Source organism: Prosopis cineraria, unplaced genomic scaffold (genome assembly GCF_029017545.1).
Source record: "Prosopis cineraria cultivar Desert tree isolate PC_DT_omini unplaced genomic scaffold, ASM2901754v1 PC12, whole genome shotgun sequence".
Taxonomy (NCBI): Eukaryota; Viridiplantae; Streptophyta; class Magnoliopsida; order Fabales; family Fabaceae; genus Prosopis; species Prosopis cineraria.
In genome coordinates, this window is record NW_026555343.1 from 33,513,887 (window position 1) to 33,538,383 (window position 24,497).

The 24,497-nt window shown below is 28.8% G+C and overlaps 2 protein-coding genes across 2 annotated transcripts; both read left to right on the top strand.

Moving 5' to 3' along the window:
• Positions 1–6,401: 6,401 nt before the first annotated feature.
• Positions 6,402–11,372, top strand: LOC129289003 (kelch repeat-containing protein At3g27220-like). The gene is made up of 7 exons (XM_054925839.1): positions 6,402–6,724; positions 7,318–7,506; positions 7,745–7,974; positions 8,663–8,833; positions 9,518–9,623; positions 9,844–10,050; positions 10,990–11,372. Exons 1-7 carry the CDS (start codon positions 6,527–6,529, stop codon positions 11,158–11,160), a joined length of 1,272 nt encoding a protein of 423 aa, XP_054781814.1. The 5' UTR covers positions 6,402–6,526; the 3' UTR covers positions 11,161–11,372.
• A 2,210-nt stretch (positions 11,373–13,582) lies between these two features.
• LOC129287986 (beta-glucuronosyltransferase GlcAT14C-like) lies at positions 13,583–23,154 on the top strand. Its single transcript, XM_054924287.1, has 4 exons — positions 13,583–14,337; positions 15,845–15,920; positions 20,466–20,581; positions 22,350–23,154. The coding sequence occupies exons 1-4, from the start codon at positions 13,803–13,805 to the stop codon at positions 22,946–22,948; spliced, it is 1,326 nt and encodes a 441-aa protein (XP_054780262.1). The 5' UTR covers positions 13,583–13,802; the 3' UTR covers positions 22,949–23,154.
• Positions 23,155–24,497: the final 1,343 nt, after the last annotated feature.

Genomic DNA, 24,497 nt, shown 5'->3' on the forward strand with positions numbered 1-24,497 from the left:
ACCTCTTTTCTAGAATTCTATTATGTATATATCTGCAAACTCAATGATTATTATATAAGCACATTGTAAGGAATTTGTGATCAAGAAAGAACATATTAATTATAAATTTTTTAATTTTTTAAAGACATACTTGCTTTTATAGCTCCAAATTTTTTTTTCTTTCTCTATTTTCCATTAATTTAATTAGCTTCATATGAAAAATTCTACGCAAGATGTTTGGACAATCACAAGGAAGTACATTCTCTTGTTGACAAAACCTTGTAACCTCTAGCCAAGCAGGATTGCACGTGAAAGCTATGAAAATATCAGGATACCTTGCCCATCTACATATGACCGTCATACCTTAATAGTTATTAATCATATATCTTACACTACTAGTGAATGAAGATGGAAGAATGATTCTTTTTCTAGTAGTTGCAGCTTTTATTTCACCTTTGAAAATTGCATATGATAATCTCTTATATAGATTAACTTGAAGCTCATGTTGCTGAGATTTAATAAAATCCAACCTTTGACTTTCCATCATTGCATAACCATCAATGATGAATTGATAGAGAAGTTTCTTTCCATAGAGAATTTGAGAAAATTCATTTGTCCTGATCACTAATTTGTAACAAAGATTCTTTGATTGATAGTTGCTTTTTCTTTTTAGAAATTTCAACAGATTCCTCCTCATGTTTTGTTTCAGGATCATATCCATTGTTCCTATAAAAGAAAAAAAGTGGGTATTGTAGAGGAAGGCATGCCTTGTGTATTTCATCAATTCTTTTCAATGCTTTACTTCTCTTTTCAACTATCATGTCCCTCTTGGAATTTCTTTCATCAAAGTCTCCTATAGCTAATGCAGCAATTTTTGAAGCTATTAGTAGTGAGTAATTTATATTATCTCTATCATTCTGTCTAATCAAATAGATTCTAACATCAGCATCTACATCTTCTTAGAGAATTTGAGAAGCCATTCTATATTTCTTGACTAATTCATTGTGGTTATCCAGCACATCCTTTATATATGATACTATATGAGGATCTAAATGAGATCCTTACCTATTCCCTTTATAGAAGTGATTTAAAATAGGAAATGAAGTTAGTCTAGATTATCCATACTGAAAATACAAGTTGTTTTGCAATTAATCAGCTATAAAATGATTAATCTGAGATGGCAGTGAAAAATTTACTTGACAACATTCATTCTATTTTTAATCTCATTTTTAGTATCATATATATACAAGTGAGAGTATACAAGTTGACATCCATTAGGAGGTAGAAGGCTTCCTTTTCTATGATAGTTCTGACGTGATAAAATAAATGTATATGGACCACCTCTATTGTTTAAGGAGTTATCAATTTCACCTCCCATTGAAGTAAAAGAGAACGTACTATTGTATGATTTAATATTTGAAAGAAAATTCTTTAAGGCTTAGGATGACTTATTAAAGAATAAATCATATAAAAAATTTGGACATCTCTCAATGTTTGGGACTAAAACTTTCCCATAACAACAGCATATTGTAAAAGAATGCTCATGAGGTCCATTTGATCGTTTTAGTTTTTCTGTCTCCCACATTTTTGCATAAAAAAAAACTAAATATAGGATCTCCTTCATCCAAGTAGTTTGCATTTTGTTCACAAATATATTAACATGAATGATAAATGTATTTAAAGAAATTAAGGGAGACAAAATAAATTTTATTTTGATTAAGTTGAGCACCTAGTGATAACCTTATAGTTGTGTCTGGGTTAAAGAAAGGATCTTCCAGGATAGATGTCTCAAACACAGCTCCATCTTGGCATTCATTTATCATGCTTTCTGTATGATTAATAAAATAAATTCCAACTTAAATATAGTTAACATTTTACATATGATAAACATGCAAAATTTTACCATGAAATCTGTGAAGGTTTCCTTTGAGGTGAGAAATATTTTCTAGCCCTAGTTTTTTCTTGAAATTCTTAAAATACTCTGCTCCACCAATAATTAAAAATGAATCAGGTATGGTGTTCTGGTTATTTGAAGCTTCCATTGTAGGAGTTACATTACTGTTGAGAAATTTTAATATTTGGCAAATTGACCATTTTGTGGAAAGAGGTATCAAACTTAACCATATGAGATATCCTTAAGTGCCTTTCTTTTGTTTTTTGCAGCTTTAAATGAACCATTTGAGTTTTGATAAAATTCCATAGATTAGGTAGAATAGCCAATGCTTTTCCCAACAATTGAAACAAAAAGTAGACTTAATTATGAACTATATTTTAAAGCATACTTTGTGGCTATATGTATCAAATATATAACCATTTGAGACATCATTAGATGCATTTCTTTTGACTTTTGCAAGTTTAAATGAAGCACTTGAAATTTAATGAAGTTCCGTGAGTTGATTTCTTTTATTAGCAGAATAGGCAATACTGTTACCAATACATAAAAAAATTACTACTAATTATGAACTAAATTTAAAAGTACGTTTTCATATGTTAAATAGCTATACCGTTAGAGCTTTCTCCATCTTTTTCTACTAAGTTGATCTTTTTTTTTGACTTGATCTTTTTTTAAGACCACTTGAGTTTTGTTCAAATTGGATAGAAACAAGTGTAAAACTGTTCTACATATAGAAAAACAATAAGAGTTATTAGGACATATGATAAGTACACAAAAAATATTATATGAAATAATTATATACCATTTGTGATGTCACTTAATGGATTTATTGGTATGCATGTATCCTTTTGACCACAAACGGATGGAGTTTCATTTGTCTGGTAATGTACTGCCCTTTTAAAAGAATGTGTTCCTGACATGATCGATCTTGCAGCTTTTTTAATGTTAAGCAATGACTTGATTGAAGTTATACTAATATAACAATTTCAAATCGATGAAGGAAATCTTCAGTTCCTTATCTATATTGTTTTGATGAAAGGGTTTAGGAAAAAGATTGTACTATTGTTAGTATCATTAACCAAATTTCTTATGATGCATGACTGTTGCTGTATAGAAATTGACTAAATCACTTGATACTGGCTATCTCTCTTGAATTGACTTTTGTTTGCTTCTTTTAATGTCATCTTTTCTTTAAATGTAACATATTGTGGTTGTTTAATTCTTTGTTTAATCTTGCAACTTTCTTTATATTAATGAGAGATTCAATTGGATGGGGACCTACAGAGTACAAAATTAGAGAGACAAGTATTGTGAAGAATGTTTTCAAAATATAGAAAAAGTAAAATGTAAAGTGTACCTTTGAAATCCTTCATATCTCCCTGAAGCTTAACCTTAATTGAATGAGGATACTAAAATTCTCACTTTTTCACAGATGTTATTGATGTTGAGCTAAGAAGTATTCAATCTCGACTGAAATACATAAACATTACAAGTCTTAGCTTTGTGAATCAAATTAAACATAGTGAAAGAATGACAAAAGGGATTCAGAAATTGCTGGAACCAGAGCTAAAGATTCAACTATTTAGAAAGGGTTGATTATTGATTACACGTTGGAAACATGTTGAGGCTTTAATTCAATTTTTTGAAAGAGAAGATTTAAAAATAGTATTAATGGTTTTCAATTTCTATGTGTTCCTGACAAGTTGTGTTTATTATGTTTATGTCATATCATCTTGTAAACTTTTCCCTTACATGACATATAGAGTTATTAGCTTATTTTACTATAATCATTACTACATAATATTTTTAAGCACTGCTTTACTTAAGTAAGAGGATGCTAATTTCTATTTGGCATAATATGACAGATTTGTAGCAATATGACAGATAATACTTGGAATTAAATTCATACTAACCATATCAGAATAAGCATTTTTAAGCATAGCTTGACTGATACTTCAAGACGAGAATTTGGATTTGACAGGGATGTCTTAAAGTGTAGGAAGATGAGAGTTAAGAGATAGTTTTCAATTTACAAAAGGCTATCATAAAAAAGAGCATGGCTTTTTTCTATTCAGTGATGAGTTAACTTGATGCTATTACCACTCAATGATTCTTAATGCTGGAATATGCATCCACTCAATTTATTAGTCTTTCTTAATATTACATTGTTAAAAATCCATGCTGGTAAGCTCTATTGTCTTGATGTTTATATGAAGGCTGTGTACGAAGTTGTCTCATTTTTATAGTTACCAATTTAATTCTTCCTTAGGCAAGACATTAAAACACATAACACATAAAACCAAAAGATGAAGTACTTTAATCGATAACTTGATAAGAAAAAATTACGCTACACCTTGAGACAATAATCTGCGGATGATCACTGTAGATATAGAACTTAATTGATAAACCAAAAGTGGCAAAATGGAATTCAAAAGAAGAAAAGACATAGTTCAAGTTAATTCTAATTCAAACTTAATGCAAGTTAATCCTAAAAAAGCATGGCAATCTCCCTTTACTTCTCCTTCTTGATTATTCTTGAATTCTTAGATGTATTGAATGTTGGGGTACACATATCTCCTAAGCCAACCATAGTTTTTTCATAATCACTTATAATGATGTTTGTTCTTTTTTTGCTATCAATGTTAGTAGCTAATAAAGCCTCAGGCGTAGCAAGTTTGACATTATCCACAACCTTGGAGTGTTTCATGTCGCATTTCGATCCAGAAGACTCACTGGGAGTTGAGAAATTGATTTCACTCTCAGAGAATGTAGAAGGAGTTCCCTACATGACAGAACATATAAGATTTTAAAAAATAATAGAGTAATAGAATCTTTGAATGATGACATGTGACATTTGAAAATAAAAATGAGGAAAGAAAAACTAAAATGGTTATTTACAAATCTAATAATGTATAAGTATTTTAGATATAGCAATACTAGCCATAAGGGGAGATTATATAATAGCAAAGAATGACAGACATGGAAGAAAAAATAAACAATTATTAAAAAATGTATAGATGAGTAATCACATAATTAATTAACCAATTAGATAACTGAATTTTTGTAAGATCCATCTACTTGTCCATGGGAGTATGTAAATTTTTTTAATATCTCAAGGTCTTGACTGTATTGGGATACACTTAAAGAAGAGTTTCTTTGACAGATATTGTACTCAGAAACCTTGATTCTCAATACCATTTCTCTCCCAACAAGGCTACTCAATTTCCTTAGGAATGATCCAACCCTTGTATTCTACAAACATGATTTTAGTAATTATATAGTTTGGTTAATAAATGTGCAAAAGATATAATAGATGCATAGAAACATGCACACTTGATTAATCATGCTTTGAGCTGCCTCTTTTAAAAGTTCTACTACAGTTCTATTGAAGAAAACAACAAAAGTACGGCTATAATGATCCGTAAAAGTGTAGTAAATTGTATACATTTGGGAAGGGGATACCCGAACACAGAGAGAGAGAGAGAGATGGATGGCAATGCAGATGAAAAATGGGACACCTCAGACGAATAAAATGAAGAGTTACAAGTTGAAAAAATTTGAAAAGGATGAAAGCCAATTAGAAGGGCAACAATTTCAAGATTGTCATTAATAAGAGTAGTTGGAAAAAGGTGCATTGGTTGAGCCATAAGGCACAAGATATACTATAGTCTAAATGAATCCAAGCAATAAGAGGATTGTAAAATTCAAGCGTATCTAATCAAATTCCATCAATAGCTGAACAATTGAATGCATTTTACAACTTTTGTATAGTAATTTTGATGTTGATTCTTTCCCATCATTCTTTTTTGGTTCTTAAATGTGATTTTCAAAGCAACTCACTCAACCAAGTTTTTATTCCTTGTTTTTTTCTAAATTTATTCTAAAAATAATTTTGCAAAGAAAATAAAAGTACAAAAATTAAATTAAATAAATTACTTTTCTTCAATAATTATCAATATCAATAATAATAATAAATGTAGATTCCTAATTGCTGTTATATCACTGTACACATCAATTTTTTATTTTCTGCGTGTGTGTTTATGTACATACTTCCTTCATTAAAAAATATAAAGTATTTTTTATAGGATTGGATGTTAAAAAATATAAAATATTTTTAATCTTTTAAGATATAATCATTATCTTTTTTCAAAAGTGTCCTTTTTTGAATAAATCACTTTATATTTATTTAGGATGTAAATAGAGGTAAGTATGAAAAGATAATGTTAGTTTGAACATAAGTAATTATTTTATTAGGATGTGAGATTTAATTAAAATATCTTATATTTTTAAACAGGAAGAGTATATATTCTTATATACTCTCTCCATTTTTATTTATAAAAAAAAATTGTATTGTACAATTTTAAAAAATTAATTAACTATATTAATTGTATTTGAAAATAAAGAAATTTGACTGCAGTATTTTTTCTTAATTGTGTTAATTAATTTTTTATTAATTATTTTTTATGATTATAAATAATAAAATTACGAGAGATAATTTAAAAAATTTACTATATAAATAAAAGATCTATATCGGTGAAGGTGAAGTCTCGCTTTAGCTCAGATCTTTGGAGCAGGCGAGCTTCGATTCAAATTCTGTTCAAAGAGCAATTTTAGGATTTGCAATCTCAGTGAGGGCTTTATCTTCCATATGAAATGGTCAGGCCATCGGCGAAGCTTGGTTCGGCCAAGTTGGTTGTGATATGCATCTGCCTTTTAGGATTCGCTCTTGTCGCTGACTTTCTCTGGGCTTCTTCCTCTACATTGGCGTCTAATTGGACCTCTCAAGATTCTTCCTCCCCCAAAATAGTTGTGTCCCACGACGCCATTAATAAACAAAAACAGAACGAGTTGGTATGATATTTTTTTTTTCTCTGTCTTCAAATCTCTTTTAAGATTTCTGGTTGATGCTGGCGAATTCACCGATTTCTAGTTCTAATCGGATTTCTTTTCCAGGAAATATGAATGGATAAACTCGTATCAGGAATCTCCATTGCTTTTGAACGATTGTGATGAATTAGAATTGCTCTGTTTCTTGCGTAAAGAGAATGAAAGAACGCTAATAATATGAGCATAGGCATTAGCAATATCCTTGTCTGGCCCATTCTTGAGATGTCTGAAAAGCTACAATCTTCGGCAGGTTGATGCAACTAGCATTTATGGATCATTTTAAACTAACTGAAACCAATCAGCATATCTTTGCACACTGCTGTGTTCAGCTTATTGCTATTGAATTTAGTTTATCGTTCATGAGAAAATAACCTAATGTTTGTTTTGTATTGAAGAATTGGCCTAGAATTTCTGGTTAAGTAGACAACAGTTGTAAATTTCTTTTGTGTATTGGTTAACTCGACTAAACCTGAAGTTATGGATGGTTTAAGTGAAGAAAATTTACTAGCTATCTTATTAAAATTTATAAGTTATTGATATCATGGTGTTTTTTACAGGGAAAACATGTTAAAGTTGAGAAGGATGCTGCCTCTGGAAGAGTTCTAGCAGCAGCTTATGCTGATTTGCCTGCTCCAGAATTAAAATGGGAAAAAAGGGCAACTGCACCTGTGCCACGTCTTGATGGAGCAGCAATACAAATTAAAAATCTTCTTTATGTTTTTGCTGGGTATGGCACGATTGACTATGTAAGAACCATTTTCAGACCTTTTGAGTCTGAATTCTTTTTATTCATCTTGAGAGTTTAGACCTTAGTGCCATCCAAACTAATGGAATCATACAAACCTTCCACTAAAGCCTTCATGTGTTTCAATTTGAGACGACTAGATAACCACTTATTAGACTTCTTATAGTTGGTATAACCTAATTATGTTGTTTAGTTCATTGACATAGACATCTGAACGTTTCCATTTGGCATATTTTAAGGTACATTCACATGTTGATATATATAATTTTACTGATAATACTTGGGGAGGAAGATTTGACATGCCTAAAGAGATGGCACATTCACATTTAGGAATGGTAACTGATGGAAGATACATTTATATAGTAACTGGTCAGTATGGCCCACAGTGCCGGGGGCCTACCGCTCATACATTTGTGCTTGACACTGAAACAAAGCAATGGCAGGATCTGCCCCCTCTACCAGTCCCTAGGTATGCATTATCTGGTACATATGCATCTGATATGCTGCAATAATTTTTTTTGATCTTCCATGGAAATTTAAATGCTTTGAATTTGTCCCCTAAAATATAATATCTCTGAACTAAGTGTACGCTTTTATAGTTTTATTATGCTTTTTAATGTCTCTGCTGTTCTGTCACAAAAGGTTTGGTGTTATGTTTCCCCAGGGGGTGGTTTAGGTTCTCTGACAAGCACTCCATTGGTTAACCCTTAGGGGAGAAGAAAGGATTCCAAATCTTGATATCTTAAAATCATACACATATTAGAATTTTTATTAGTAATAAACTGGATCCTTGGGTATAGATAGTTTATGAGTTTAAATAGAGAAACCTATTAAAAGGTTATCACTACATTAGCCGTGGTTCAGTGGTCTAACTTTTTCAGTTCGTAGCAAATCATGTATGTAATTTGTAGAAATATCAGTCAGCAGGCTCTGATTTCATGCATTAACCGAAAATTGAACAAGAGTTAGGATAGAAAAATAGCAATACAAGGCAATAACATGGGATTAAACCCCAACAACAAGAAGTTGACTTTAATCCTAAGAGATCATGAATTAAGTTCTTGAAGATTTGGGTGAGATATGGGAAGATTTCCCAACATACCTTTTACTTCCTTGTGTCATTTGTTGGATGGAAGTTTTAACTATGCAATGTTCAGATATGCACCAGCAACTCAACTTTGGAGGGGCAGACTACATGTCATGGGTGGCAGCAAGGAGAATCGACATACACCTGGATTAGAGCACTGGAGTCTTGCTGTAAAGGATGGCAAACCACTGGAGAAGGAGTGGAGAACTGAGATACCCATTCCCCGCGGTGGACCTCACAGGTTCATGAATTGTCTCTTAAAAATTTGATGGAAATATGATTTGTTCAGCAGATTGTATAAACATAAGATATTAATAGTATTCTTTTTTATTATAGTTGATATAAAATGTATAAATTGAAACTTATAAATTACAACGTTTGTTTCTCAAACTGATAAGTAGCACTAGTATTTTACTTTTTTCTTTATGATTTTTCCTGATCACACATTATTTATTATAATCTTGTAGAACTGCTACATCTTAATGATTTTGGATCATCTTGGCCTCTGAGGCAGCCTTGGAGATCATGAATCAACCTTACAATTAGCAGAACTTCATTGCTATACTTGCCTGTGATTTTTAAATTATCCAACAAATTCTGTACTCCCAATTTTACTTGTATTGTCATTTTATATCCTTTTACTCATAATGTTAAATGGTTCATCTGACTTGTATACCCTAAGGTGCAGTCAAATGTATATAGCATTAAGGAGTCAAAATTTTTATATTCTTTCAAGAGATAGGTGGGGTATAAAATTTGGAATTTTGAAACAGCAGACATTTCTTGAGTCTATTTTTTTTTTTTTTTGGGCCAACTTTCTTTTTAGTCGAACTAGTTGTCTAGGTTTGTTGACATAATAATATGCCAATGCAATATGCATATATCATCTACAAGTTTTTAGTACCTTGCTCTCCTCTTCTTTTAGGGCTTGTGTCGTGGTTGATGATCGTCTTTATGTTATTGGTGGTCAAGAAGGTGATTTTATGGCCAAACCTGGCTCACCTATTTTCAAGTGTTCACGCAGGCCGGAGGTAAGGTGTGGGTAAATTCTTGTTTCCCCCCTAATTGGTCTTACGGTGATAATTCGGTAAACCCAATGCATGCATTGGTTTGTTTTTTCCTCTTCTCAAAATGGAATCAATACTATACATGATTGACCTCGTAATTTTCAGTTATTATAAATTGCAATTAACCCTGTTGCCACCATTCCTATGGTTTGGCACTTTGATTCATTTTCTATTGGTGTCTTAGGTGGTTTACACTGATGTTTACATGCTGGATGATGAGATGAAGTGGAAAGTGCTGCCTCCCATGCCAAAACCAAACTCACATATTGAATTTGCTTGGGTGGTTGTAAACAATTCTATAGTTATTGTTGGAGGCACGACAGAGAAGCATCCTATAACCAAAAAGATGGTTTTAAATGGAGAAGTAATGCAGTTTAATTTGAATACTCTGGTATTGACTTAACTCTTATAAAGCACATTGGAAATCTATTTAGTGTCTGCATGTATATTCATATTTTATTATCAATGCATATATTCCTTCATCTGCGCACTTGCCCATTTTAGTAATTTTTGGTAGAGCCTGACTATTGGGACCAGCCAAGAAAACTCTTTCTGCTTTCTTTTTGTGCCATGATTTTTTTCCTTGAAGACTACAGTGGGTGTGGTCAGTATTTTTAGGTGTTTTGAGGGGATTAAATACATTAATTGTGGAGAGAAAAATTGTAACTGTGAGGATGAAAGTCTTAACCGAAAAAAAATTACACTGTAAAGATTTTAACTGTATACAGTTAAACTTTTAGGAGTGTAATTTTCTTTTTGTACAATTATTTTTTTCATTCCCCTAAAAATACCCTTAGAAGCACAGATTGCATTCCCTGCTGGTGTCCATACCACATTAGAGGATTCCGATTGTTAGAACAATGATGAGTCCACACAATAAATGAAAATTTTGGATGTTTTACCTCCTAAAAAAATAGTCTGCCAGCTGGAAGCCTATATTTTTCTTTGCGTGAAGTTGTTTCCCAAATTAACTGTTATCTGCCAGTTTATGTTATTATACTGGGGTGCACTTATTACAGCAGTTTGTTTTAATTTTAGGATACCTGTGCTTGTCCTAGGTTTGTATTCTGCAGATAGAGACAAGAAGTTTAGAATCTTATTGCAAGTGGGAGACCATCATACTCTGTTGTCAGCTTTTGTTTAATTATATTGGGGTGTACTTAAATACAGCACCTATTTTGTTTTAATATAATTTCAGGATACCGTGTACTCGTCCTAGGTTTGTATTCTGCAGATCGAGACAACCACCTTAGAATCTAATTGCAAGTGGGAAAACATCATTCTATGTTGTTAGTTTTTGTTTAATTGCATTGTTTTATCTGTTTTGCAGAAGTGGTCAGTGATTGGGAAATTACCTTACCGTGTGAAAACCACTTTAGTTGGATTTTGGAATGGATGGTTATACTTCACTTCAGGACAGCGAGACAAGGGCCCTGATGATCCCTCTCCTAAAAAGGTCATTGGAGAAATGTGGAGAACAAAATTGAAATTCAGCTCTTGATCATATCTGATTGATCATGGAATATTTTTTCACTTTGACACGCCATCATCATCATTCCTTGTCGTTTTATGTTTCTAGCTCTTTAGCATTATGCTCTCTCCTAACAAAAGGAAGTGAAGCACTTATTCTTTAGCCTTATAATGTTTATTTATTCTTGTATTCTCCGTTCATTACAATTCATTACTAGTATATCCACCGAATCGTTTTGAAAAGGGTCATTGTACTTTTTCCTTATATTTTAGTTTAATGATGTTTATCCCAAGGAAATATCAATGTTAATATAAGAATTTTTTGAATCTGGACTCTTTCTTGTGTCCATTTGAATTGGTGGGTAGCAGATATATATTCGGGTTAGGTATGCATGATTGTTATGTAATGATTAAATTATTGAAAAGTGAATTCGTTGTTAGCTTATCTAAACGATCGAATTTTTATATGATCGAAGTTTGACATGACAGGTTCAAAAGAGTTTCAATTTACTCTTCGATGTAAATCTGGTCAACAAAAGCTGAAAATGTGGTTTATTTTGAAGGGAAAATTACTTTAGGTTTCACACAAGCAATTTAAATACAAAAAAGTTTTGTGAAATTACAATTACTTTGAAGTTCCATGTTGCTTTACTAAAATTGTCAATTATTATTAAATATTTGTTAATTATTATTACTCAGTTTCTAATAGAATAACTTCATTAACAACTATTCAACAAGACTTCAATAAAGACACGAGATTTCAATTTTCAAAATAATTTTATGATTTTATGAGACTTTCTGAGTTTATAGATGTTTTGTGTGGGGTGGTTTAAAAGTGATATTCTTTGTTTTAGAATTACCATTTTTTTAACATAAAAAAATTTAGGTGAATTAGGTTTTAAAAAATCATTAAAGGCAGGGCATATTTTCATATTTAAGTATTTACAGTATTATTTATATATTGCTCATCAATAAAATTTTCACATTAATGGTGAGATTTGAACCTACGATCTTGTAACTTATGAGTTAAATTTTTACCAAATTAATATTTGTTAGTAAACTACTTCTATTTTTACCAACGATTTACATTCTGAATGAAACTTTGGATGCTAACTTTAATTTCATGATATAATGAAATCATACATACTTTGTGCAGTTTAAAATCTTGCTATGTATCTAATACAAATATGCAGCATGAACATTATTCCTTTTTCCCCCCTCCCTTTTTTTGATACCTGTTTAGCTTTGATGTCTTGTAAATACCGATATACTATCCAAATAGAATTGAACAATATGATTGGTCAATAATAGCCTTGTTTAGTATATAAAAGGTTTGCCAGAAGGGGCATGCCAACTCAAAAATTAAGTGTTTTGGTCAGCTGTGTAGAAAGGATAAGGATTATCAATATCAATATGATATGAAACAACTTGGAAAAATAAAAAACTGTGTAGTATTCATAAATCACAAACTGCACGATTTATTTCTTAGACTTCACATAATACAGGAGTGAAAGTGGAAGAACCTATAAAGTAAAAGAAATAAGCAGGACTATAACTTTTTAGAAGAATGATGGTTACGTCCTTGATAAACTTTTTTTAAAAAATGAAATGTAAATATTTATTCAAATAGTTATGAATAAAAATTTTTCTTATAATTTAAGAATTATATTTGATATTTAAATACTTATTTGTAATTGAAACTCTTAAATTTATAATTTTTTTATCAATATTTTTAAGTTATTTTTTTTAAAATTTTTATTAAGAATGTTTTAATTTAATATTTTAGGACCTAACTGTTATTTTCTTAATTTTTATGCTGGTGTTGGTATAGAAGGTGTCATCCAAAGTTCTTAATGAGTTTCATTTAATTATAATGCTTTTTTTTGGTCAATAAATGTAATTATGATGCTTGCTGTGTGATGAAATGCATTAGATCTTCATACTTCTGTTCACTGATCTCCTTGCAACCCTGCGTCCCTTTCGAATTATATTATGAAAATAGAATAGAGCTACTTCAAATTAGACCCAACAATGTTTAAATCTAACTCAATCAGATAGTTATATAAAAAAAAAAAAACATAAAATGACAATGACACCTTATCTTATTTTAAAAAAACCAAACTCTAGCTTGTAAGTGGAGAGATACCGAAAATTTTAGAAAAAAACCAGAAACTTGGACTTCTACTATAAATATGACAAAGTGAAGGGCTTGATTTGCAACCATATGAAACTTTAAAGAGCGTCAGACATTTTTTCTTTACGGAAATTGTATACAGACCCAAGTGGCCCAAAAGGTTCACATTAAATGAATTTGACCATTGAGACTCCCTCCCTTTTTTTTTTTTTTAATTGATTGTTAGTTTTAACCTTTTGCTCCCCAATGAATGAATCCATGCTTCTTGTTCTCAAAAAGAAAGAAGAAAAAAGAAAAAGCTCTGACACTTTTTGGTAGCTTGAAGTTCAAGTTTTCAAACGTTTGGTACAAGTTTCCACATCCCCAAGCCTCTCATTCTCTCTCTCTCAATCTAAACCTTCTTCACACTGATTTTTCACCTTACTTGTCTTCAATCCCTTAAACTTGAATCATTCATCCACAACTCATAATCTCTACTTCTGAATCTTTCAACCTTACTTGAAATCCCCAGAAAGAAGGGGGAAAAAAATCCCACTTCAATGAGAACAATCAAATTCCCATGCAGGGGATTGAATTACACTTTCTGTCTTCTCAGTATTGCTGTGAGTATTCTTCTGATCACAACAGTTTCAAGATTCAATATCCCAAAAGCTTCTTCTGTCACAGTCAACAAATTGAAGCACTACAATTCAAAGAGATCGATGCTGGTATCAAAAGGAAAAGGGTATCCACCAGTTCTTGCATATTGGATTTGTGGGACTAAAGGAGAGGGAAAGAAGATGATGAGGCTTTTGAAGGCAATATATCATCCAAGAAACCACTACTTGCTTCAGCTTGATGATGCTTCTTCTGATTCTGAGAGATTGGATTTGGCTCAAATGGTTCAATCCTTGAATGTGTTTGAGGCATTTGGGAATGTTGATGTGATTGGCAAGAGTTATGCCATTAATAGGATGGGATCTTCAGGTCTTTCTGCTGTTCTTCATGCTGCTGCTTTGCTTCTGAAACTCAATGCAGATTGGGACTGGTTCATCACTTTAACTGCTTCAGATTATCCTCTCATGACTCAGGATGGTAAGTATGATTAATATTCTTGAGATTATGAATTGCACTTTTTATTTTTTTGTTCAAATGTTTGGTTTATTTACAAGTTCATAAGAAATTGATTGTTAGGAACATTAGTAGATTGGTTTCTTTCTAGTTTGGGAAGTTATATTGAGATCTGAGAGTTCCTTTTGGCACATGGAATGGAAGGAATGACAAGAGAAACAGAACTGAAAAAAGAGTTATTTTGTAGGTATAAAATGATTTTTTTTTTGTCCTAGATAAAAAAATGTAATAAGAAGAGAATTACCGGTAAAGGGGTATACTAAAGGAAATAACGAGAAACAGAACTGGAAAAAAAGTGATTTTGTAGGTATAAAATGATTTTTTTTGTCTTAGATAAAAAAAAAATGTAATAAGAAGAGACAATTACTGGCAAAGGGGTATAATAATTTACTTATGTCAATTTATTTATTTATCATGGAAAAAGAAAAAAGACATGCTTCACCTAAGGGGATACTCCCTCCATTTTGAAATAATAGTCACTTTAGAGTTATACATATGGGTTAAGAAAGTGATAAATAACATGTACTCTCTCTGTTAAAAAAATATAAAGTATTTTTAGTATTTTAAAGTGTAATCATTACATTTTTTTTAAAGGTACCCTTATTGAATAAATTATTTTTTATTTATTTTAGAGTGAAACACATTATTAAATATGGGTAAATATGAAAAATAAAGTTAGTTTAAAGATAAGTAACTATTTTATTGAAAAGAAATTTCATTAAAAATGCCTTACATTTTTTAATGAAGAGGGTATTGTAAATAAAATGTGATTGTAGTTTACAAGTTATCCTTATTTATTATTTCTAGAAGATACTTTTCATTAATTATTATTGTCATTATTGAAGGGAAAAATGTTCAAGAAATAATGAATATTGTATTGAAGTTCTAACATGATAATTGTTTCAACAGTAAGAATTATATTGATTATTGAAGGTTTTTTTTTAAATCCTTTTTATAAGGTATTATAATGTTTATTTATTACAATTTTTTTCATTTACCTCTGTCCAATGTTAATGTAGGAAAGTAATAATTTTTTTTGAGGATGTTATTTGAAATTGGCAAGATAGGGAATTTTTTTTTAAAAAATAGACATAATTAATGAATTTTAAGTTTTTCTTGAATCTGATAAAAATATTAAAAGTAATCTATAAATAATATAGAGGAATTATTCTAATCATATTGTAGCACAAGGCACAAGATATATAATATTTATTATATTTTTGCTATCATTGCTATTGCTATTTTTATTATTTTTTAATTTAAGGACACAAAATATTTCCCATCCACAAAAAATCACCTTTTTCATGCCGGCCGTAATTGTTGATATTCCTCCTCACTTATGTAAATTAAGATCTATATATGAACCTTGGAGCACAAGTTCTCTAATTCTATTGAGTTAATGAACTTTGATTGTGACCCTATCAATTAAACTAAAATATGCTTTAATTAATTTTATTATTATATTATGCAGATCTGTTGCATGCTTTTACTTTCTTACCAGAAGATCTGAACTTCATTCATTTCACAAACAAGACAATCCGGAAAGAGTAAGTAATTATTAAATTAAGGTCAGGTTTCTTCCCATAATCATGTGCTTAAGTTATTGATGTTTCACTTAAAACATATCATTATCAATTATTTATAGTGGTTGAGATTGCCAATCGATTTAGTCTTTTCACCCTTTCAGTAGATGGCCTCACTTTACCTATTTGCCAACTCATAAATGCTTTTAATTATAATCTATGAACAATGTGGTTGATGACATACTCCATCTTGTCTTAATTAATACTTTTTCTTTTTAAATTATAAAATATTTTTAAAAAATATTCGACATCTTAAAATATAAAAAAATCTCAGATAATTAAAGTTCAATTAATGAGCTTATTTTGATATTACTCTTTTTCTTTGCATTTAATTTCGCTCTCTCTCTTTTTAATATATTAAATGATGACTGTTTTTAAAAATTTATATGTTATTTTTTTAAAAATAAAATTGTTAAATATATTTAATAAAATTTATTGGCATGTGAGATTTTGTTTAAAAATGTCTTACAATTTGGGACAAAAAGAGTATAAGGCAAATTTTGGAAGTTTTTTCCTTCTTAATACTCCCTTTGTTAAAACAAAAATACGTCCCTTATTTTAAATTATAAAATACTTTTAAGTAGGATTCATATCAAAATATAAGATACTTTGATAAAATAATGTTTCATTAATAATGCTTTTTGAATATTACCCTTCTCATAATATTCTTGATCTTTAATGTTCTTTAACAAGTGAAGTATTAAATGAAGGATATTTTTAAAATTTTATATTTTTATTTAAAAATAATGTTGTAAAGTATTTTTAATGAAATTTATTGATATATATATATATATATATATATAATTTTGTATAAAAGTGTTCTTTGTTTTAGGAGGGGGAGTATAAAACAATTTTAATTGAATTATACCCCAAAAAGTTAGTTAATTATTTTTAAATTACTATCCATTTTTCATGTTTGTCCTTATTTAACAGGGTGCCTCATTTAAAAGAGAATAATTGAATGATTTATTTATTAGGATATTTTTGAAAAAAAAATTAATTATACATTGAAAAATTTCAAATGTGTTGTATTTTTTAACATCTAAAATAAAAAAAATATCTTATATTTTTTAACAAAGAGAGTATAAAGCAAGGTTAGAGTAATTACTTTTATTTTTTAATTTTGTCCCTTGTTTATTTATTATGATTTGAATTTTAAGATCACAATTTATTATGATTATTAATTGTAAAGAATGATAAAATTGAAAAGACTTAATTTTTTTTCTTTCACAATTTTAAAGATGTAACTAACTTTTCTTAATGAACATGTAGGTGCTTCACTTTATTTTATATTAAGAACAGGAATATGGTTTTAAAAAATTTGATCGACCAATCTATTTGAGAAAATTAAATTAACAATTGAGCAAACCGGGCAACCGGCCAATGAAGCATTAGGATTAAGTGTAAAAAAATTTAGGGGGAATAAAAATTATATCAGGAAAGCTATACCCATTTGAGAGTTGGGACTCAGTAATACTCAAATTTGGATTAGAGTACATAATACCATAAGTTTGTTCGAAAACATTAATAAGACTAATGTCCGAAATATGATTAGATAAAGCTAATATTAAATTATAAACATGCACATACAACATTTTTTTTAATGTGCTTTTGTATCGTAGTCACATGTTTGATGTTTCTTTATTAGGTTGGTGTGTTAAACAAGTTATATAAAAGTTCACCAGATATCTGAATTTAATTTAGAGAAAAAAATAGATTATTTAAACTAATTAACATATAATATTTGAAGAAAAGAAGAAAAATTAAATCTCATACAAAATCTTATTCTATGTGGTTATCGCTTCATTTAAAGTACTTCACATACATCTTCATTTCAGAATATTCAAGTTATTTTTTTGAAAAATAATATTAATTTCTAAGGGTTCAACATAATCCTCAATGAAAAAAAAAATGCATGACAAGTTAAAATTATTGCCCACAACTCATCACATATGATTAGATGTTTCAAAATTTGTGTTCACATGTCATGTGTTGATGGAAATAAAAACCTAATAATCTTTGCAAAAAAAAAACCTAATAATCTTACTTGATTGTTATTTTTCTTATTTATTATTTTATTGCAATTAATCCTAATTATTTCTTAAATCAAAAATGTCTTCTTGCTTTATTTTTAGGATAAATTACATATAACTCCCCTAAACTTTGGACCATGTACGAATAATCTCCCCGAACTTGTAAAATTTAATAAAAAAATTCTTTGAACTCTCAAGTTTATGTAAATAATTCCTAATTATTAATTATATACTCCTTTAAACTTTATTTTGTGTGCATTTAAATCTCCAAACTTTGATTAATATATGGATAATTCTCTAAACTTTAAGTCATGTATAAATAATTAATGTATATAAAAGTAATTATATAGAATTATTTGCATAAATATAAAAGTTAAGGAAGCTTAATTGTAAAGTTTCAAAGGTTAAGGAGGTTGTATGTATATGATTCGAAGTTTAGGAGAGTAATGTATAATTTAAATTTATTTTTATTTATGGTTTTTACTCCATAAATTATTTAGTTTCTAATGTAATATATACTTGGCTGTTAATTTAATCTTTTAGAAAAAAATTTCTTCTCAATTTAATTCATAAAATATCAAAAAAAAAAAATACTTTCTTTCTTTCGATTTGGTTTTTTGCCATCCTTTCAATTTGATATTTCAAAGATATTCTGTCAATTTAGTCCATAAATATTTTCCTCCAATCAAAATAGCCCATCTATTTCATTGATGTAATAAGTGCCTTCAACTCCCAAACTGTGTGTTTGTTTACCTGTGGACTTAAAGGCAATTGACATTGACACAACAACGATATCAAAATCAATATCAAATATCAAATCTTCTTATAAAATAAATAAATGTTACAATAAGATGCATAATTAGCTGGACCCTACAGGATTTATGTAGTGTTTCTCTCATGAAATGCTATTAAAAGGAGGTCTTTTATTTATTTATTTATTTTGGTAAAAGAAGTTGGCCTTTTATTTAATTAATGCAAGTTGATACAAGTCATGGTAAAAAAATTAAATAAGACTTATATATCTTATTTATATTATATGGGTTCAAATCCTTCTTTGACCACTCATGTTTTATACTAATGATAGCATCTTTGTGCATAAAGATTTCTTATTGATAAAAATAATAATAATAAGTCATTGACTGTGTTTTAAGATTGACCTTACCTTGTGCATAAGTGTCAAGGCCTTTAATGGCCATCTATGTCACATTTAATATACAATGATTTTTTTATTTTTACAAATTAAAACTAAAGTTTTTGAGTAACTTAGAATTGACTCATGCCTATTACATAGATGTCAATGCTTTTTTTTTTTGGAACAAAAGATGTCAATGCTTTTATTAATGGTCTATGTCATGAGGAAGTGGATTCTAGATGCTCACCACAAATAGGAAGTTAAGTTTTTTACAATTTAATTAATCCAATCATGATTGATTAAAGAGGTGATTTTTTTTAATAACAAATCAAAAGAAAAATTTGTTTTCCAAGAATAATTATTTTGTGGGTTCATTATTATCATTAACTTGAGCATTACTTTCTTTTTTGTTTGTTATCATTCACATATTCACTTAATTCATATGATATTATCTTAATTATAAATCCTTCTCTACAAACTTTGCTTGTAATCTTTTTTGGTTCAAATCTTTCTATGAGTACTCAAATTTTATGTTGTTAACTATATCTCTTTGTATGAAAATTCCTCTTCGCTCAAAAACTAACAAGTCTTTGAGTGACTTGAAATTAACCTATGCCTAATACATAAGTCTCAAGGTCTTTGATAGCGGTCTATGTTTATGTCTATGTCATGAGGACGTGGATCATTGATCCTCACTACAAATAAGTGATTATAGGTTAAGTCTCTTGCAATTTAATCCAATGATTTTTTAGTAACAAATTGAAATAAAAAATGTTTCTCAAGAATATTTATTACTTATGGTTTGTTATCATTAAAATAAACACTACTTTCTTTTTTGCTTGTAATCATTCACATATTCATTCAAGTTTTATATTGGCGACATCTTTTTTTCTACTAAAAAACTAAGGAGTAATTTGGGATTAACTTGTGCTTTGTGCATAAATAGGTGTCAAGGCCTTTAATAATAGTTTATATTAGGAGGTTGTGGATTTCTGGTCCTCAAATTAAGTTATTTATAATATAACTCAATTATTACTGATCAAAAAGGTGAATTTTTAGTAACAAATCAAAAGAAAAATTGTTTTTTTTCAAGGATAATTATTATTTTTGATTCTTTATCATTAAAATAAACACTATTTTCTTTTTGCTTGTAATCATTCACATATTCACTCAAATCATGTATATGATATCATCTTGATCATAAAATGCTCAACTAAGTGACTAACCCATCAAGTTGGCAGGGGAAAAAAATAAGTGAAGAGGCATTAGATTTATTCTGAAGTATATTATAGAATTTAATTGGCTATATATAAAATAACGAAAAGATATGCTGTGATGATGCAGGCAAACTGATCTGAATCAAATAGTTGTGGACCCCAGTTTATATTATGAAACCAGCACTGATCTTTTCTTTGCGGTCGAGTCTCGAGATCCTCCTGATGCCTTCAATATATCTGGAGGTCAGTTATTTATTTGTTTCACACCGCAAATAAAAAAAATAATCATTCTCTTAAATTTTGGATTCAGCATCTCTATAAATAATTTTTATGATTTTTAAAATTTAAGAAAAATGATAAATAAATCTCTTCAGAATAGGCAAATGACAAAAGAGTACTACAAAATGAGAAAATTATTCTAAAGTTTCTAAGGACTTCTTATCCTAAATTTTTTTGTGAAATTACATTCCCAATCCTCTACAAAATAATAAAAAGCATAGCTGTTAAAATCTAAATTGAAGTTGTAAATAATAAAGATAAAGTTGTTAATATATAAAACGTAGGTATTATTGCATAACAAAAATGAAGATATGGACAGCCGTATTATTAATACCTTAACTAAAGTTATTAATCATTAACTGAATTTATTAAGATAAGTAGCAAACTTGTTATTGCATAATTAAACTAATAACTACATTTTTTATATTAACAATTTTATCTTCGCTATTAACAAGTTCATTTTAGGTTTTAATAACTATGTTTTTAATTATTTTGCTGAGGGTTAAAAACATTATTTTACAAAAAAAATTATGTCAGATAAATCCTTAGAAACTTAAAAAAATTGCTCTTTTATCATTTTCCTATTTCAATAGGATTTATTTGTCATTTTTTTGAAAAAAAAAGGTAACAATAAACCTTTTTAATTATACTTTTAAATTTATGTAAATAATTTATTGATCATTAATGATTTTGCAATTTTATTAATATGGTGGAAAACTTCGAGGAATTTATCTATAGAAGACAAAATTTCAGGAAAATTATTTGTACATAATCAAAAATTTAAGGGGTCGTACAAAAATAAATTGTAAAATTATAGTGTCACCAATTTATATATATCATGGTTTGTTAGTGAAATAATAGAATCATGCATAACAAAGGGATTATTTTAACAAAAATTAAAATTAAGAATAACTTATAATTAAGTTTTGAAGATTGACATGATTATCTATGTACGACTCAAAAATTAAGGAATCCATATATCAGTATAAATTTATAGTAAGGCGTATTATTTATAATTACATACTAAATAATGTGACTCATTTTTTACATTTCAATTAATGAATAAAGTATACAGTTAATTAAATACATTATTCATACATGGTATGAATCTGAAATAAGTTGCACAAATAATAACTTATGACTTATGAGTAACTCTATATTCAATATATAGTGATATTGATTAGGGGAAATGACACTTAGGTCCTAAAATTTAATTTAGTAATTAGATCCTAAAATTTTTTTGCTAGAATATGAATGGTAAACAACTAAACATTGACTTAAACACTTGAAAATATAATAATCTCAATTACAAATCATTGCAAGTGATTACCTATAAAACTTAAATGCTTGATTTGTAACTCGCGGAACCTGGTGTTTGCAACAATTTGAATCAATTTTTGCAATTTATCTTTTTAGAATTATTTTAAAAATATTTATTATTATTATTATTGCTTGAATATGGATTGTAAACATTCATGATTCAAACACTTGCAAGTATGAGAACTTTAATTCTAAATAATCAAAAGTGACTTATAAACTTTAAATTCTTGATTTTTCAACTGACATAATATATTCTTATATTTACAACCATCTGAATCGATTTTTATAATTTATCTTTTAACAAATTCTTTAAAATGCATTTACTTTTTATTTATTGAATTGAAGTCTCGTTTCTCCTATATTGGTTAATATATCAATATGTGATGTAACATGAAATGTAATGATGATATAGGATCACCATGGATGATATTTACAAGAGCTTTCATGGATTATTGTGTGAGTGGATGGGACAACTTACCTAGGAAGTTGTTGATGTTCTTCACCAACATGGTCTACCCTGTAGAGTCCTACTTCCACACATTGTTATGTAACTCCATAGATTTCCAAAACACATCCATAGACAATTTCCTCATGTTCTCTCTCTGGGACATAGACCCTTCTGAGTCTCAGTTCCTTGATCTCTCTCACTATGATTCTCTATTGGAAAGTGGCGCTGCCTTTGCTCGTCCCTTTGCTGAGAATGACTTGATTCTTGAGAAGGTTGATGATATGATCCTTAACATGTGTTCTAATGGTCTTGTTTTTGGACAATGGTGCTCAAAACCAGCCACCAATCGTAATAATCACACCATGGATTCTTCTTCTTCTTCGAAAGATGATGATGATGATGATCAAGAATTGTTGTTGTCTTTTGCTAATATTGATTCTGTAAAGCCTGGGCTATATGGGATCAAGCTTAGAACTTTACTTTCTGATGTTGTTAAGAGGAGGGAATATAGTACTAATCAGTGTAAAAAAACTTTGAATCCAAGTGAAATTAAAGTTAATTAGTTTGATTTGATTCACAAGTTTAATTAAACAATGAGAGGTTATCTTGTGAAGTTTTCTTTTTCCTCTGAAGTGAAGTGAGAATGCTAATATTTGTAGGTGGATTTGGCTTCCCTCTCCTCTTTTCTCTTCTCATTTTTTAGTTCAATTACTAATTATAGGAATTTAAGTTTAAAGGAAAATATTATTGTGCATGTTTCTTGTTTACATCTCTTTATGTGCAATATTATTATTTTTTGTTTCCTTTTGCCTTCAAGTATTTCAACTTTTTTAGTTTTTGGCAAATCAAACATGTTAGCTTTACTCTCTAATTAAGATTATCATCAATGAAAAAAAAAAATAGCACCCATTAAGGATTAAGGCCAATCAAAGTGAAATTATATCTATCAAATAATCTTTGCCCTCGATGGTAAGAAGGAACAATAGAGATTAGAAAGTATTCACACAAGTTTGATTCACTTCTCTTTCTGTTTTTTTCCGCCCTCTTTTTTTACACTTATTGTTTTGACATGAATCTCTTGAAATAATTTTAAATGAAATCAGAAGAGAGATAAATAATAATGAATCATGGGTTTTACCTCTGACATTTATTGGGATCATACGAAAAAAAATCCACTATTTTGTATTTATGTGGTGTAAAACGGGGAGAGGAGAGAAAATAAATATAAAGATAATAAAGAAGAGGAAATGAAAGAGAAAAGAGAAACTCAAAAGAAGAAAACAATTCAATGTTCAATTCCATTCATGTAAAACTAACTTTAATATAATTGAGAAACTCTAAAATTATTTTTAAAGTCCTAGAAATATTAAAATAATTAAATCTTAAAAGATAACAAAGATAATATATATTTATCTAGATTTTATTTTATTAAAATAAATAAAATAAAAAATAATTCGTAAGAAAGATACTAATAAAAAATATAATTAAATCTTAAATAATCTAATAAATATTCTAAATATTTTTATTTAAATGATCATAATAAAATAATCTTAAATATTTAAAATAAACTAATTATATCCCATACATATCCATCATTATGTCTATCCTAACTGGAACTAATGCAATATGAGGGAATTTATATTTTAAGATTGAACAATATATATACATATATATGCCATTTCTTTATTAATTTTTTTCCTGTGCAGCATTAATTATTATTCCCTTCTTTATTACATTTGACACACAAATGAAATGATTAACAAGTGTAAAATGAGGAGATTTTGTTTGTTTTGATATGTGGCTGGAAAAACTCCCAAGTATTCCACACGCAATTTAAAAGAGAATAATAATTATTTAAGCTTTGTGACTCATCTATTTCCATTTATATTAACAGTTAAGAGTTTACTTGTTGGCCAGCGAGTCTGTAACCACAAGTCTAGGATACAAATTAAGAACCCAAACATATGGTTAAGAATGAAGCAGGACAGCTAAGCCATCAATTAATTCAGGTGAAATATGTGGTTTAAATAACCCCATAGGACACAAAAGAATCTCCTTAATTATTATTATTTCTTTTATTATTATTTTTTATTTTTCAAACATACACATATT

Excerpts from the sequence above, each read along its gene's own strand:
- LOC129289003 (XM_054925839.1), top strand. The coding sequence starts at position 6,527 with ATGGTCAGGCCATCGGCGAAGCTTGGTTCGGCCAAGTTGGTTGTGATA. Across the intron at positions 6,725-7,317 it reads AACAAAAACAGAACGAGTTG|GGAAAACATGTTAAAGTTGA; the intron begins GTATGATATTTT and ends TGTTTTTTACAG. Across the intron at positions 9,624-9,843 it reads AGTGTTCACGCAGGCCGGAG|GTGGTTTACACTGATGTTTA; the intron begins GTAAGGTGTGGG and ends TTGGTGTCTTAG.
- LOC129287986 (XM_054924287.1), top strand. The coding sequence starts at position 13,803 with ATGAGAACAATCAAATTCCCATGCAGGGGATTGAATTACACTTTCTGT. Across the intron at positions 15,921-20,465 it reads AACAAGACAATCCGGAAAGA|GCAAACTGATCTGAATCAAA; the intron begins GTAAGTAATTAT and ends GTGATGATGCAG. Across the intron at positions 20,582-22,349 it reads TGCCTTCAATATATCTGGAG|GATCACCATGGATGATATTT; the intron begins GTCAGTTATTTA and ends ATGATGATATAG.